General features: G+C 43.4%; 1 protein-coding gene across 1 annotated transcript in view; it reads right to left on the bottom strand.

Annotated features, from left to right (window-relative positions):
• The window catches only part of LOC144820131 (A disintegrin and metalloproteinase with thrombospondin motifs 6), a 463,746-nt gene that overhangs the window by 74,229 nt on the left and 372,372 nt on the right, over nucleotides 1-17,145 (bottom strand). Inside the window, exon 12 of the mRNA XM_078677765.1 lies at nucleotides 9,291-9,467. Coding sequence (XP_078533891.1) covers nucleotides 9,291-9,467 — 177 coding nt within the window. The remainder of the gene's footprint in view (nucleotides 1-9,290; nucleotides 9,468-17,145) is intronic.

Genomic DNA, 17,145 nt, shown 5'->3' on the forward strand with positions numbered 1-17,145 from the left:
ATTACAAATACACCGGTGGGGTTGCCACAGGCCCACCGCAACCACTGGCAATCATGGATTCGACTGTGGTGAAGAAGTGGTGAGAGGGCCTAATATGCTTGCAGTGCTGCTGCAGCACTCCCAAGCATTAGGAGTTTCCTCACTGCTAATGTTTTCATGTCAGTGAGGCCGCCGTGAAAACTGTGGTGGTGAAGAAACAAAGAGGGCCCTACAAGTCCCCCTGTTGCCCTGGGGCCATAGTGTGCCTGCACATTGGCACATGTTGTGCCCCAGTGTGCATTCACCCCCTTTCATGCAAGTCATGGACTTTAAAGTCCATGCCGTGCATGAACGGGCTTTGGCGCACCCACTGCGGTGACTTTTTAATAGGCATTGCCATGGGAACGACAAATGACCGCCCACCAGACCACGAGATGACTCGTAATCTGGCGGGTGGCCAGCGGTGAGGTGTGGCAGTGGGGCGGTGGCATGGTGGCCTGCTCCCACACCGTCAAACTCATAATCGGGCCCAAAGTCTTTTGCCATTTCAACAGCAAAGCCTTTAGGCATAGGACTAGCTACTGCCATCCATGCCGAGTTATAATTTATGTGGCACTCTAAGCCTGAAAGGGTTTTGTTTTGATATATATATATCTTTAAAGATTTAACCAACAAATGTAGTGGTTTGCACACCTGCAACCCGAGCAAGAGCGGTGCTCAGATTCTCTTGAAAGCTGCTTCCCTCGATTCCACAAATTCACAGCCAGATTCCAATCACTCCACAAAATGCTCCAGGACACCACAGGGAGATTTTAGTGATATTTATTCACCTCTTGGTACCTCATGTGTTTCCATTAACCCTGTATCCGTATATATATAATACAGTCCTAGTCCTAGACATTAGGACCACTGCCTGCTCTTAAAATAAGTTTTTGCAACCATTCACAAAAGGGAAGGAGTCCTTTGGGGACCACTTCCGGTTAAAGAATGGGTTACCACCTACTTGAAGTAGGCTGTAAAATGCAAATGTTTTACAACCGTATTTCGGTCACAAAACATTCAAACACACCACTCGAGTCGCTATTAGGAAGGGACACCCATAACACTCCCCTTCTTAATACCGATTCGCTAACCCATTTTGCGATTCGGTGTATGGGTTACCGAATGGCAAAAAAGAGTTTGGTACATAGAAAAAGGCAAAGCAACTGGAAAAATCTATGTACAACTGGCCCTACGTGCTCAACTTCCATTAATACACTTGTTTGACCTCACAGACATAAACAAGTTACTTCAAGCGCTCCCAATTGTCATAACCAACTCCCTACTGAATTCTTGTATACAATTATAATCCAAACTAAATCATGTTAAATCAGATAACATATATCAACCCATGTAAAAGTAGTTCTATCCCACTTCCTCGGGTCTGGACCATGCTTTCTTGGATACAGAAATGAGACTGCGAATTGCCCTAGAGTACAGTGCCCAATTTCCCTTTAGAATACTTGTTCGTTTTCATACATTACACAAACAGTTCCAAACATTATCGATGCAATGTGCTTCCTAAAATTAATTATTTTCAGAAATGCAATGCAATCTTGGAAAGAGCAAGTCTCTGACAGAAGCTGTCCAATTGGGGCATTTCAGGAAACCTACTTAGATCAATCAGAAGTTTTAATAAAAAAACTTGGGTCCAATTGAAAACATCAGCAAGTAGAGTCACGACCCACAAGATGTATACCACCACGGGGTGAAACAAGGCTGCATATTAGCCCCTCTCGTGTTCAACCTCTATGTAGCAGATATAAATGATGCATTATCCTCACCCGAACCTTTCACCCAAGCTGGCAAGCATACATATTCATTGTCTTCAATACGCAAGCAACACATTACTATTTGTCCATACTGCAGTAGGGCTGCAACGATCATTGGAGGATCTTAAACAGTACTGCAATGAAAATAACGAAAATAAATTGGTAGTAAACAACTCGAAATCAAAAATTATGTACTGCGGCACCAAGCATAGCAACACTTCCAACAGACCAAAGTTAAAATTCAAGCTTAAAGTATTTAGGCATCTATGTTTATCAGCAAGGCACCAACACAACTCATCTAGCACACCCGAAAAAGATCTCTCTGTCTATGATCATGCATTTCAAGAAACTGTCAAAGAACTGTGCTGCCCCGACCTTACAGGCATGTGCAGACTTATTGAAGCAAAGTTTGTGCCAACTCTAACTTAAGGGTGCCTGATTTTTAAAGTTTGAGTTGATGAATGGCTGCATAAGGCACTGACGAGATGTTTCAGGAAACTGTTTCTTCTTTCAATTGACAGTCCATCATCACAAATACCATTAGAATTTGGATTGAAGAAGCAAGCAGTACTGAGGAAAGTAAGATTCTAGAGCTACTTTGTTAAGCTAATGTTGACCCCTAATGTATCCCTCAAGAAATTGATTAAGGAGGGTATTCAGGAAAAGAAACTTCAATGGGTCCCCCTTGTGACAACTGCAACTGAATCTGTAGGAGCCCGGATATACTCACACAAAAAGTGATGTAGAAACTAATATATAAAATGCTAGTCAAAATTGGAAAAATAATATTGTGGGAAGAAGACCGACAAGAACTAGAGCAAAAGGCCCATGCAGACTTATGCATGTCTTTTTATGAGGGAAAAGCTTGGAATTTCTCCAACTCTATGAACCCGGGCCTTAAAAGACAATTCGAAGGATGCAATGTGGTCAAATTCCATTAAAAGCTTACAAATGTGGTCACCTAAATGGCCCCCAATCTCAATTGTAGACAAACATTTCAAGCAGGAATCGCTGATGCAGGTAATCTGCCTTTTCCCTGCCTTTAAAAACTTAAGATCGTACTGGTTAAAATCAATATATTCAGACACTTGTGCATCACTCAGTGCAACCAGGCTGTTGCTGCATGTTTGAGCAGCAGCGACAATGTACAACTTTCTGCCAGATGCAAGAAATTTCTTCAGGAAGTGTTCAGAGTAGTGAACCCAAGCTCCTCAAGTAGCTGAAAGACTGGGCATTCTAGCAGACTTTCAGCTAAATTCCTGTATCATATACAATTGGAAGATCCAGCCGGGCATTTCTATGATCTGGACGGGTCGCATCAAACTCATTGTTTTAATTAAATCGATGAGGGGTCATCTGCTAGTTATCCAAGTGCTCTTTTTAAGGCAAGCTAGGATTTGCGCAAGCTGGAAAGGTCTTGGCCACAAGTCAGTATTTATTGCATTAAGAAAACTGTTTTTACGGAGCGACTATTTTATGTACTGAATATGCTGTTTAAGGATTTTATAAAGATGTCTAGAGACTGTTAAGAAGAATTAACCACTATTACCTAAATCCACTGTATATTGCACTTTATGCTATTTGCTGGCCGTAAGTCTATAAAGCGTCATTGAGCTGGTTTCGTGAGGGGTTATCCTCTTTTATCCTTCTGACAGGATTGGGAAACAAACTAGATAGTTATAAAGCTCATCTGTCCAGTGCTTCCTATTGATGTGGTAATGAAGCCTATCCACTAACTTAAATTCCACACTCTTTGGACAAACTAGGTGTGCGTCATTATGAACAGATTGTGAGGTCTCAGGATTTTAGTTTGAAGTCATGTGCTGGGTGCCGGTTTGAACTAAATTGATGAATTATTACACTATGTGATTTTATGCTTTTATTATATGTAAGTCCCTAAGTATTGTTATGGTTTTAAATAACTTAAAACAATAAACACGTACTTACTTAATTCTTGATCATGTCAAATATCACATCACATTTCAATCGATCATAACCATAATTATAATTCAATTTCCCTCTAGAATACTTGCTTAATTTCATAGCTCTAAATAAGTTACTCAAAACAGTCCCAATTATTATAGATGGAATGTACGTTATAAATTAATTCCCATATGAAACACAATACAATCTTGCTCATGTAAACTCTCACTGCACATTTAAATCCATCATGAGTCTGCATTTCCAGTTCAGGAAACATGTTCCCTCCGATTACACCTTCCTTCACCTGAAACCTAAAATTACCCTTATCTCTCTTTTCCTCTCCCCAAGCCTAAACCCTAAAATTATCCTTGCCTCCCTTTTCATGTACACATCTCTTAACTCTAAAATTAGCCTAACCTACCCATGCCTCTAACATCCCTAAACCCTAAAATTACTCTTACCTCTCTTTACTTCTACCCATCTCTAATCCCTACAACTACACAGACTTACCTTTACCCATCCCTAAACACTAACATTATCCTTACCATTCCTTTCCTCTACTCATCTCTAAACCCTAAAAATGCTCTTACTTATCAGTACCTCTACCCACCCCACAACCCTAAAATTACCCATACCTCTACCACCCATAAATCCTAAAATTGCCCTTAACACCCTATACCTCCACCCACCCCTAACCTCTAAAATCACCCTTAACATCCTTTACATCTACCTATCCCTCAACCCTAAAATCACTACTACCTCTACACCTTTTCTTTTTATTTTAAATAGTAAAAAAAAAAAAGAAAAACATTAAAAAAACATAATACCTACGTGGTAAAGTATTTGTGGTAAAGGCGAAACTCTATACCTGCATGGTACTTACCTGCGTAGTAAAGACACCATGGTAAACATCATGCTTGGTAAATACTTCGTTGTATATGTTGTTTGCTTCATTGCAGAGCTCACAATATACTCTGCAAAAGCTTATTAGGTGACACGGGCCTTATTTTACTGTTAATTTCTTTAGATTTTTACACATCGCCAAAATGCAGAACTGGGGACAGCTTGAGTGCACTGGGAGCATTATATACTCTTTGATAGTGCCACTTCAAACTCTAGACCGTATGCCGAACAGCTGCTGCAATCTGCATTAGGTCCAAAGTGTACAGGTGATGTGTGGAACAAAATGCACATTTCACGTCCAAAGACCCCCCCATGCCCAAATGGGGGAAGTCACTCAGGGCTCTACTGCTGAGGCAGGCATTTGCTCTGACGTTTCTTTCTGGCATTCTGTCTCGTGGTCCATTCATACCTTTCTCGTGTTTTTTTTTACCTAGAGATGGCAAAACCGCTGTTCCTCCAAATTAATAACTTGTTTTTACATATTGCTTGCTTTCATATACTTGTAACTTAGTACCGTTAAAACTACCAGGTATTACTATTAACCAACCCCTATTGTACTCAATGTATCAACTTCTGACGAAATAAAGATTGAATTGCCCTACCAGGATATGCAAGTATGACCAGAGGCTGCACACAGATAGCTACATCAAGAGCATAACTTACTTATCTTTCCTAACACGTTTTACAATTCACTTATGACACAGAAGATATAGAAAAAATCTATATGTGTGGTAACTTTTTCAGTTTTGAACTGTTCATATTGAATGCATTAAAAATACCATTGACAATGTTTCAAATAGGAATCACATTTGAGAAGGACTTCATCAGGTTGCATGGAGCTCCAAACATTGAAAGGTATAGACCACCCTTCCCAGAAGGTAAAACAAAGTGTTACTTGTGTAGATTTGGTTGTTGAGAATTTGTAATACTTTGTTTTCACTTCGTTTAAGTCGCTTATGATAATGTCTGCCCTAGGAAGCTGGTTAAAAAGGCCCTTTAATAACACCTTAGCTTGCAATGGTTAGGCTTTTTCAATACACTTTTGGGCTAAATTGTTGATATTAAAATATTTTAGAATTTTTACCTTGTATGCATGTACAATTCAATATTTCGTCAATTCGACTTTGACAGAAGAGAAATGCTTGCTATTAGTTCATGAACACCATCATTTTTTATTTTTGTTAATATTTTTATTTTTGATTTAGTCAATAAAACAAGTCAAACACAAAAAAAACTAACAAAAAGAGCACAGCACTGTAACACATCGTCAGGGTAAACGCATAATCAGAAATAATATACTATGTTGCCAATATAATATAAGGAAATTGAGTCCATTCAGGTATTAGAATTCATAGAGGCCAAACCGAAACAATCGTGTACATGCAAATTTAAATAAGAAGGCAGCAATCAAATACATGGTACAGCACAAGTATACCCCGCACAGCGTTATCCTACAAATACCATAGGTAAACTCTGCACCATCGCCTCAATTGTCCAACAAATCAGTCACTTTGGCCATAGCACGGATTAGTAGAACATCTCCCTCACCCTTCCCCCCCATCATCCGTCCCTCCCCAGATATCCCCATCAGAATCCCCTTGTTGCAAGATATATGCCTGGAGTGGTCCCCAAATGTCTTTGGGCCTAGATGCCAGAGGCTGAGTCTCAGCATAAATGCTATTCTGATCCTGACAATATAACATGTCTTGCAACCATTCCTTAAATTTCGGGGCTCTCCCCCTTCCCCATCTACATACAAGTCTCCGTTTAGCGAATAACAGGACAGTGTCTACAAATTTTCGGCTACCCTTCGGCACATGCGCTGTGTGCCCGATAATAAAAGTCAAGGGGTCCATTTCAAAACGTAGATCCAGTATATTCTCTAATGCAGCATGGACCTGCTCCCAATACAACCAGATCTGTGGAATGTCCATGCCAAATGAAAAAAATCCGCCCCCAGTTGCTCACACCTTTCACAGCAGTCAGTATCAGCCAATTGAAATCTATAGTTCCTAGCTGCCGTGTAATACACCCTATGTAGAAATTTATAATGAATAATTTTGAACCTACAACTCGAGGTGATGCGCTCCGTCACTCCACAGCAATATGACGATTGTTCATCAGTTATCTCCCTGCCAAAATCAGTACCCCAACGACTCCTGGCCGTGCCCTCTACCTCCAGGGTCTGTGCTCTGATACTGCTGTAAATGTTAGATACCAAATGGGAGCCATCTGTGCTATTAAGCACAACACTTAAGAGAGGGACAACTTCCAGCTCTCTCGGGTAGTCAGAGACGAGGCATTTCAGTCCCTCCCGGAGGCGTATGTAGTAGAAAATGTCAAGTGGGGTAGGGACGATGCCACCAAAAACCTGCTCTTGGGTACAGAACTCTCCATTGAAAAACAGATCCCCCCATACCGACACCTGTAGGCGTCTACACATCCTTTGAAAGCCGGTCTCATGTAGAACCGTCAGACGTGGGTGATATGTCAAGGGCAGGGCAGGCGCATAAAGCAGAGGAAGCCGCAGCCTGCGCAATATCCTATGCCATGCATCAATAGTGCAAGACACCGTTGTCGGTGGTGTCTCCACAACCGCCGCTGGCCCATGCACAATACCATTTAGGGGCAACGGTCGTGCAATTCAGTCCTCTAGGGCTATCTGAGGCATATATCGTGTGGGTTTAAGCCAGTGGTATAAAAAAATGTGCTTGGGCACTAATGTAATAAGCTTCGAAATCAGGGATGTCAAAGCCGCCTTTACCATAAGGCTGAGCCATAACACTCCATTTAAGCCTCGGCTGTCGCCCTGCCCACACCTGTCGGATCAGTTCTGTTTTCAAGGTCTTGAAGAAAAAGGCCCCTGGATGGTACAGAATATTGAGGAACAGATAAATCAGTGACACGCGACCTGCCATCGACAAAGGGAGGGCAATCCAGCGAGTGACACTGTCCTGAAGCTTCGATATGGCAGTACCATAATTCATCCACAGCGTTTCCTCCCGATCTCTGGAAACCCTAATCCCCAGGTATTTTAAATCAGTGTGGCACCATTCCACAGGATAATCTAGGGGAAATTCAGTTACTGCCGGTGTCAACGGAAGAAGTTGAGACTTGCTCCAGTTGATAGTTATGCCCGATATTCGCCCAAAGATTCTCGCAGCAGAGCATTAAGCTTAGTCTGCGGGTCCGTGACATAAAGCGTCACATCGTCCGCATATAGCGACACAGAGATCTGTCTCTGCAAGCATCGGAACGCGCTATCCTGGTGTAATTGCCTAAATCGGCATGCCAGTGGCTCGATTGCTATCGCAAAAAGGAGGGGAGATAGAGGACATCCCTGCCGGGTACCCCTGGAAATAGAAATAGCAGGTGAGAGATGTCCATTCACCATCACCCTTGCAGTAGGAGTATTGTATAGCAAGTTCACCCATGCCATAAAGAAGGGGGGAAAGCCCATCCTTTGTAACACCGTAAAAAGGTAAGACCATTCTATGGAGTCAAATGCCTTGGAGGCATCTAAAAACACAGCCGATAGAGGAAACTCCGGTGCCACGGTTTGTATCAATGAGAAAAGAGTACGGAGGTTGTGACTGGTCCTCTTTGGACGGGACGAACCCCGACTGATCAGGGAGGACGATTTGCGTCATTAGCAGAGACAGCCTCGGATAGTAACCTTAAAGGCTTCCCACACCATTTCCACTGTGGCCACGGAGCCCTTATTGCGTGGAAAGAACTCAAGTATGTCTGCCCGCAGTTCCTCTCTGAAGACTGTATCTAGCAGGGCTGTTGGTTGCAGCCGCCATCTTGGTCTAGGGCAGCCGATCCCAGGCATGTGCAATGCCACCCGCACTGGGCAATGATCCGAATAGGTACGAGCAAGATGTGTGGCATTAGTTATACTACCCGCTATGGCTTGCGATAGGAAAAAATAATCCAAGCTTGCCCATGTGCCCGTGTAAAAGGTAAAGTGCGTGCCCTCCAATGTTAAAGGGTGTAGATGTCTCCAGCCGTCAACCAGCAACCCCTCCTCCACAATTCCCTGCAGAACCTCCCGGGCTTTAGGATGATAGTATGCTAAGCCAAGAAAACCATAATTTTAAAAGTGTCACTGCATTGTTTGAACAGATCTACATTGTGATAGAACTTGTATCTAGTAGGGTATGTGTATATGTGTATTAATCTTTACATAGTAGAAACCTGGGGGTCAATGGGGCACTTTAAATTAGTGAAGCTTGGAAGAGATTTTAGATCGCATACATGTAGTAGATTTCTAAATATCAGTAGAAATTACAGAGTAACAGAATAGCCAGTCCAGACTTTCCGTTTGCATTTGTAAGTCCCGCTTTCGTGTGCAAGTCTAAATCGGGTGCAAAAATACACCTGACTATTGGTATATTTGCAATTAATGGCAGTGTGTTTTTGCAACCACTAATTTCATATGGGTTTAAAAGACACCATAGCTGATTTATTCAGAATCAAAGAATGTTTTGCTCAAATGTCAAAGATGGATTATAACTCAGGTGTCCTGATTCCAAGGTGAGAGACTGAAAAACTACAACAGATTTCATGAAATAGCAGCAGATACACCCAGTGTGTTTTAAAAGTACACCTTCCATCCTTCAATAACTTTAGGGAAAGAGGATTCCCTCCTACATGTGTTATTCCTCTTACCTGACCCCACTCTCCAGTGATCCAGCGTGGAGGAGGGCAGCGGCCCAAACTACAACGGAGGCGGACGGGTGGCTTGTTTTCCTCTGCACAGTTTGTTGGCGGGAACGTTTTGGAAAGGTCGCTGCTCTTGCACAGAACAATGCGATGCTTGAATCCTGGACCACACTTGGGCGTACACTGAAAGCAACAAACAGAAATGTTACAAGACAATAGGAGGAGACGACTACTTTCAGCTCTTGATTCTGAAAATTCTATGTTCAGATCCTAACTTCTGAAACCTTTTGAATCACCATTGCCAAGCATTGATTTTCAGCAAAACCGTAACCATAAATGAATCACCCATTTTGAAGAGGAAGCGGGCAGCTATGTAGACTGGAAGATGCTATAGCATCTAATTTAATTTCTCTTTAAGCAAAGCATGGATCCTAAGTAATTTCAGTGAAGCTCTGCATTTAGCTTGAGAGAAATCCACTTGCTTTTGGAAAATATACTAGAACGTTTTAATCGTCTACTCAGTACGATTAAACTTTAGACTCCATATTTTGTCTCAAAACCGAGGAGTGTTTAAAAGAGATTGATCCTTTACTTTCTGATATGGTTCACATATTCTTTAGAGAAGATACAGGGCCTTCGCCTATTTTTAAACTTTTAAAACATTTTACTTCTTTTACCGATTGTGTTGCTAATTCACTGTGTTTGAGCTCACTTACAGCCTGATTCATCAAGCTAAATTGCACTCGCAAAGGGCAAGATTCTCAGAATCTTGCCTTTTGCGAGTGCAATTTTTGCATTTGGGATTCATCATCCCAAATGCAAAAATCGCTATTTAAGAATTCGCTTATTTGCGAGGAATTGGATTTAAGGAATCTCTAATAGAGATTCCTTAAATGCAATTCATCAACCAATTAGAAATTGCGAAATTGCAATATTTGGTCGCAATTTACCACCAAGTCTGACTTGGTGGTAAATTGCGAAAATAGTGTAAAAAGCACTTAAGTGCATTTTTTTCTTTTGCATGTTACACACACACATGTCCTTTGGACATGTGTGTGCGCAACACCTGTTCAAATGTGCATTTAAGGGGTGCTACAGGGTGTCCTTTGGACACCCCTGGCACCCTTAAAATCGCTATCTTATTTGCGAGTAGCAAATTGTTACTCGCAAATAAGGGATACTCCCCATTCATTCCTATGGGCCTTTTGGCCCATAGGAATGAATGGGGAGTTATTCCTTATTTGCGAGTAGCAATTTGCTACTCGCAAATAAGGAATGTGTAGGAATCGCTATTTATTTAGCAATTCCTACATGAATACCGTTTTGCGAGTCCTCAATAGCGAATCGCTATGATTCGCTATTAGGGGCTCGCAAAACGGCCCCTTGATGAATCAGGCTGTAAGTTTCCGCGCTGTCACGGCCAGGCTGAGCGTTGATTGGCTTTCCTCTTCCAATCAGTAGCTCGACCGGGAGGAGCCATTTGTACCCCCCCCCCCCCACCACCACCACTTGGCCATTATTGCCTGCCATGGTGTGGACACCCAGCTTTGTCAAACTGTTCACGCTCGTTGCTGCTCTGCTATTTTTAAACTTTTTAAACATTTTACTTCTTTTACCAATTGTGTTGTTAATTCACTGTGTTTGGGCTCACTTTGTTTCCGCGCTGTCAAGGCCAGGCTGAGCGCTGATGGGCTTTCCTCATACAATCAGAAGCTTGACCAGGAGGAGCCATTTGTGCCCCCCGGCAAGACACTGGCAGCAGACGAGCTGCTGGCGTGCCAAAGGGGCGCCAAAGGCTAGCCCGTCTGCGCCCGTCCGCGCCTGTCGACGCCAGATGCCAGACATGAGGCTAGTTTGGTCTGTGCTAAGCATGCATACTCTCGGGAGGACTTATTCACCATCAGCAAGGGTGTAAGTCCTGCGCTCATCAACTTTGTGTCGCACTGCAGGGTCCCTTCTGCTGTATACGGTGCAGTTTCAACTCTTTGGCAGTTGCAACTCTCTTATCTCCCCCTTCACATACTGTCAAACTCCACAGCTTGAATTGCCGTTCCTTAGTGAAACATTTCACTGAAGTATTTGACTTACTCCATGATAAGACACCGGATATTCTCTCTCAAAGCGACATGGCTCACTGTCAATACGGAGGCGGGCCTGGTCTGGCCTTGCCTCAGGGTTATAATATTATGACACTCAATAGAGGGGCCTGGGGTGGTGGCATCAAATTATTTTTAAAACAGGCTACACTTGCACCCTGATTAAAGAGGCCCTGGTGGGCTGTGAATGTGCACGTTTCAGGATTTCTTTCAATGTCGATTTCACACTGTCTGGACTCCTGGTGTATCGCCTTCCAGGGCATTTCAAAGAGTTCAGGGATGCGTTTATTGCAGCATCTGGCATTTCTTGCCATCAGATCAGCCAATTTCAGCATCATTGGAGAACTTAACCTGCATTTAGATGCAGACTGTGAGTTTGGAAAAACAAATTGTGAACTTCCCGCCCTCCAACTTACCCAGGAAGACCGCGGCTGCACACACTCAGCTGGACATTTATTGGATCCTGTTTTTTCCAACCTTCCCGCTCTCACAGTCAATACACCTATCCCTATGAGCGGGCCAGACCATTACCTGGTATCCATGGCATTACAGGGACTTGGTCCCCTCCAGGGCGCAGCTCGTAAACCAGTTTTAAAGCGCCCGTGGCATAAACTTGATACCAAGCATTTTGCCCTTCTCCTAAGTCACACCCCCAGCCTTCCTGACAACCCTGACGGGGCTGAGAGCACTCTATGTTACTGGCTCACTCACTCCCTTGACACCCTCATTCCTGCCAGGGGATCCCAGAGTCACAATACCCAGTCGAGCCTGTGGTACAATGGCAACCTAACCTTAGTCTCGAAAACCTGTAAAAGCCTTGAACGGCCGTGGAGGTGGGTCTATGATCCAGTCTTGAAAATACAATACCTTGGGGAAACATCCTTTACATCACATGCAATACATCACATGCCATTACAACGCAGTTGTTACAACAACTGCGTTGTTACATCGCAAACCCTTACAACGCAAGACGTTAATACGACTTGCTGTAGGGGGCAGAAGGTGTTGGATTTAAAATCCAACACCTTCACTACTGCTGCACAGACTGGAGTTGGAATAGTAAGTTATACTATTCCAACATCCAGCGCCCCCTACAGCAAGTCGTAACAACTTGCGTTGTAGTGATATGCGATGTAACAACACAGTCGTTGTAACGACTGCGTTGTAATGGCATGCGATGTATCCCATGCGTTGTAACATTGCATATTCATACCGTGTAGCCATTAAGAACTATCATAGGGCCATTCAGAAGGAAAGAGCTGCCTACTTTGCCGATGAGATTAGAAATAGCAGTAACCCTGCTAAATGTATCTTCTCCCTGCTTAAAGATCTTAAATTTTCGGGGCAACCCAAAGCACCCCCGATTGCCTCTAAACAGCAATGCGAGGTCCTCGCAGACTTCTTTATCAAGAAGGTCGAGAGCATCTGCAGGACTTTCCTCCACGCTTAGATCGGACAGGCCCCTCCCGTGGCCCTGTGATACTCCTACACTCTTTGTCTTCCCAGCGCACTCTCAAGAAGGGATGCGTTGATCTGCAATAAACTTAAATCAGGATCTCCTGCAAACCCTCTCAAACCGGATCAATTTCAGAAATTCTTACCTCAGCTTCTTTCTCCTTTCTGCAAACTTATCAATCTATCTATGTCCTCTGCAGAGGTCCCCATGGCCGGGAAACATGCCAAGATAGTCCCTTTACTTAAAAAACCTACGCAGGATGCCTCAAAACCGGAGAATAGCTGTCCTATCTCTCTCCTCCCGTTGGTATCTAAGATCACTGAAGCTTACATCAATTCTATTCTTACTATGTTCAGCGAAGATAACAATCTGCTGGACCCTTCCCAGAATGGCTTCCACCCACGTCACAGCACAGAAACCGCCCTTCTGGCTGTAACAGAACATCTAAGGGGCGCGTTAGATGTCGGTCGCACCACAGCTCTGATCCTACTGGATCTAAGCGATGCGTTCGACAGTGTGTCCCACCAGATCCTGCTGCAGCGCTTACAGGACATCGGTGTTGGCGGCCCTGCCCTGGGCTGGCTCACTTCCTTCAAAGTGTCCATCCCTCACTTGAACTCCCCGGTGCATGCTGCCCACCAAGGGGTTTCTCAGGGATCGGCTCTGAGCCCTACCCTATTTTACATCGACATTCAACCCCTAGCAGCAGTAGACAGGAGCAGAGGACTAACTGTGGTATCCTATGCGGATGACACACAGTTGGTGGTAGCACTATCAGATGATTCTGCGCAGGATGCGCTCAAGTTAAAGGAAGATCTAACAGCTATCGCAGACTGTATGACTGCCAACTGCCTCCAACTAGATGCCAGTAAATCCAAGATCTTATTGGGGAGTAAAGATACTCACCTGTGGATCGAGCATTGGTGGACATCTACTCTGAGTTTCCCACCTGCCCCAAAACAGACAGTTTGGGTGGAGTCTGCTCTGACTTTTCAGGCTCGAACTAAAGCGGTAGCCGGGGTCTACTTTGGGCTCCTACGTGGGCTTAAACCTCTGTTGGGATTCTTTGAACCCACCATCCATCAGGTGATGATCCGGGCTACAATACTATCCAGGCTGGACTATGCTAGTTCCCTATACCTTGGGGCTAGTAAAGCAAAGATACTTCGCGTTCAAAGGGTACAAAATGCTGCCGTACGGACACTCCTCGGCTAGCCAAAAACCTGTTCCACTACAGTCTCTATCCACAGACTGCATTGGCTGCTGATGCAGAAATGTATCCAGTTTAAAACTCTCTGTATCACCCATATAATCATGAATTTCCGATCCCCGATATTCTGGCTAATCTCTTTATGCGCTACATGTCCGCCAGCAGCGCTCCAAAGGCCAGCACCTGGCAGTTGTTCCCCGGGTTAAAAGAGTACGGGCAGGAGAGCCCTCCTTCCGTGTTCTCGCTCTAAAGTTTTGGAACTTCCTCCCTGTTGAGTATCAGAAGTATCCAAAACCATGCACTATTCCTTAAAGCCATAAAAACGTATCTTTTTCCTGCATAATTGGTCTTTCTGTGCGTCACTCGGTCTGCCTATGACAGTTGCATTTTAGCGCTGGGACGCCCCTCTGCTGGGGCAGCTGTGGGCTCTATAAAATTTATAACATAACATAACAATACTAATGTGAACCATAAATTAAAAACTTAAAAAAGCATCTGTACTGGTGCCGATTCACATAACAGGATTAACAGAGCTAATATTTTAAACCTCATGCGGTTTCTAGTTCCTTGTGCATGTCACTAAACACAAACTTATATGAAATTCTGAGTTGTGGGGTACAGGAGAAAGTGAATGTGATCCTTTGAGAACAGCAATCTAGAAGATAAAAGGTTGAGGGAGGAGAGGGAGAGAGTTGGAAGGGGGAAATGAGATATTGAGAGAAAACAACAGAAAGAAACAAGTAAATGCATATGGAAAGGTGGAAAGAGACGGGAGTGCTCTGGAATAAAATGATTATAAGATGGAGACAAAAGAGAGAACATTGCCAAAACCAGTATATCTGTCTTTAATCTGTCAAAGAAAGTAAACATTACAAGTAACACATTTTCATTACCCGCTCATGGAGTCCTCCTCCTCCTAGTCATTAACATATGAGGCACCCCTGCCTTCACGATAGCCCATTGCGTGTTAAAGTTATGATATGTTTTTCTACTGACACAGAACTCCTACCTCTATGTCAATTCATACCATAAATGTCACCTTTCTCTCTCCCACCTCCTGTCTACAGCTAATCCGACATTGAAACAACTGTTCCTGGAAAAGGGAAAGGGTGTAGGTACATGCATTTTATGTAGGACAATATTGGCTTCATACAGTCCTGCGGGGCAGGCAGTTTCTTTGTCTGATCCGCTTTGTTCGTATCTCCCAGCCCATGTGCAGAGCTGGGGAGGTGAGGTTAGACTACAATCAGAGGTGACATATCAGTGCTCTCAGGAATTATCCCAGACTCTTGCAGGTGTGTTTGGTTAAGGCGGGCAGGGGGAGGTGAATGGGGCTGTTTCCATGCATTTTGAGTCTCGGCAGGTGGACTTGGTACCATGGAAATAATTATAAACAGGAAGGTGGATACTTAATAAAGGTTCCACTTCCTGGTTCACAATGGAGGCAAGAAAAGTCTTAGAAAAGAAAACACGTAGATAGCCTGGACAGGAATGACAGTGAGGCAAAGAAGGTGTAGATTTTGCTTTATTGGAGTAACAGCCCAAGCGGACAAAAATTGATGCTGGAGAGGATGGAGCTGAAGAGCCTAAAGGTCACTATATCCAGCAGCTATGCCTAGGAGAAATCTTTAAGGTTTTGAGGATAAGGCTCAGGACAGTGATTATTTTTGTGTGCTATATAATGCCTTAGAGCCTAACATTCTGTCTTTACATGATATCATTAAGTCTATGCTACTGCGGGAATAGAAGGAGGCGGACAAGTCATCTATCCCTAAATTTCTCAACAAGAAATAGCTATTGAAAGGCTCTGAGGAAACACTTCCACAAATTCCAAAGGTTAAAATCATTCTTGCTTCCATGGTGTCAACTTCTTCTTTGGCTTTGGATGAATCCACACTTTCCGAACCAGTGAAGAAAAAAGTGTAAGTGTCAATTATAAGTTGTTATGCTGCTGCAAACTGTGCTACCAGAATCAATACCTATTAGGCTTACACTACTCAAGTCTTGTTAATGGACTTTCATGTGGCGTCTGAATGTCTGCAAGCCAATGAGGTTCCTACCCCGCTATTGGGTAAGATGGAGCTATTGAGTCAATTTATGTCAGACACCACTTTTGATGGATTATGTATGGGCCTTGTCAGCTATTGCAGGACCAGTGATTACAGGGTGTAGATTTCTGGGGCTTAAGCCTTGGAAGTAGGAGTCCGGCTAAAAGTCCTTACTGTATAAATAGCCATTTACAAGTGGCAAGCTTTTTGATCATGCATTGAATGACCTGCTACAGAAAGCTGCTGATGAGAAGAAATAATTAAAGCCCATCAAGTAGGTCCACGCAAAAAACTTTTTTGCTTCTTCACCTCAAGGAAAACAGCCCCATCGAGTATTGGGTCGGCGGAAGGGGGCTGCGTTTTAAAACAAATCTCAACCCTCTTCTTCAAGACAAGACCAAAGCCAGGAAAATTCCTCTACGCTGGGAGACCTGCTACAACATTTCTATCATCAATGCATTCAAACAATCACCGATTCCTGGGTCCACTCAGTTATTTACAATGGTTATCGATTCACCTTCAAGGAAACCCAACAAGTTGTACTGAAGACCACACAACTCCGGAAAGAACCAATAAAACGTTTGGAATTACAATGTCAGACGGAACTTTTCATTCAGTTCTGGACCTCAAAGCCTAAATTCTTTTGTGGCAGTCGAATATTTCAAGACGGTGACTTTTCAATGTCTCATACCTCTTTTGGTAAAAGGTGATTTTCTCATGATGCTGGACATTTAAGATGCATACTTCCACATTCCGATGCATGTGGAGAGTCAATGGTTACTCAGGTTTGCCATGGGAAGCTCTCATTTTCTGTTTCATGCTCTCCCACTTTGTGTGACGTCCCCACAGGTCTTCACAAAGGTATTGGTACCTGTAGTTGCTTTTTTACAACTTCATGGTTTTACCATATTGCTGTCTTAATTACTGGTTGCTTTCTCCTCCCTCTTTTTCCAAGGCAGAAGAGGCAGTGACAGCAGTAACTACCTTGCTCCTGCAACTGGGATTCCTATCAACCTACAGAAGTCGCAATTGGTCCCGTCACTAATCAGGC

The sequence above is a fragment of the Lissotriton helveticus genome, chromosome 2_1 (genome assembly GCF_964261635.1).
Source record: "Lissotriton helveticus chromosome 2_1, aLisHel1.1, whole genome shotgun sequence".
Taxonomy (NCBI): Eukaryota; Metazoa; Chordata; class Amphibia; order Caudata; family Salamandridae; genus Lissotriton; species Lissotriton helveticus.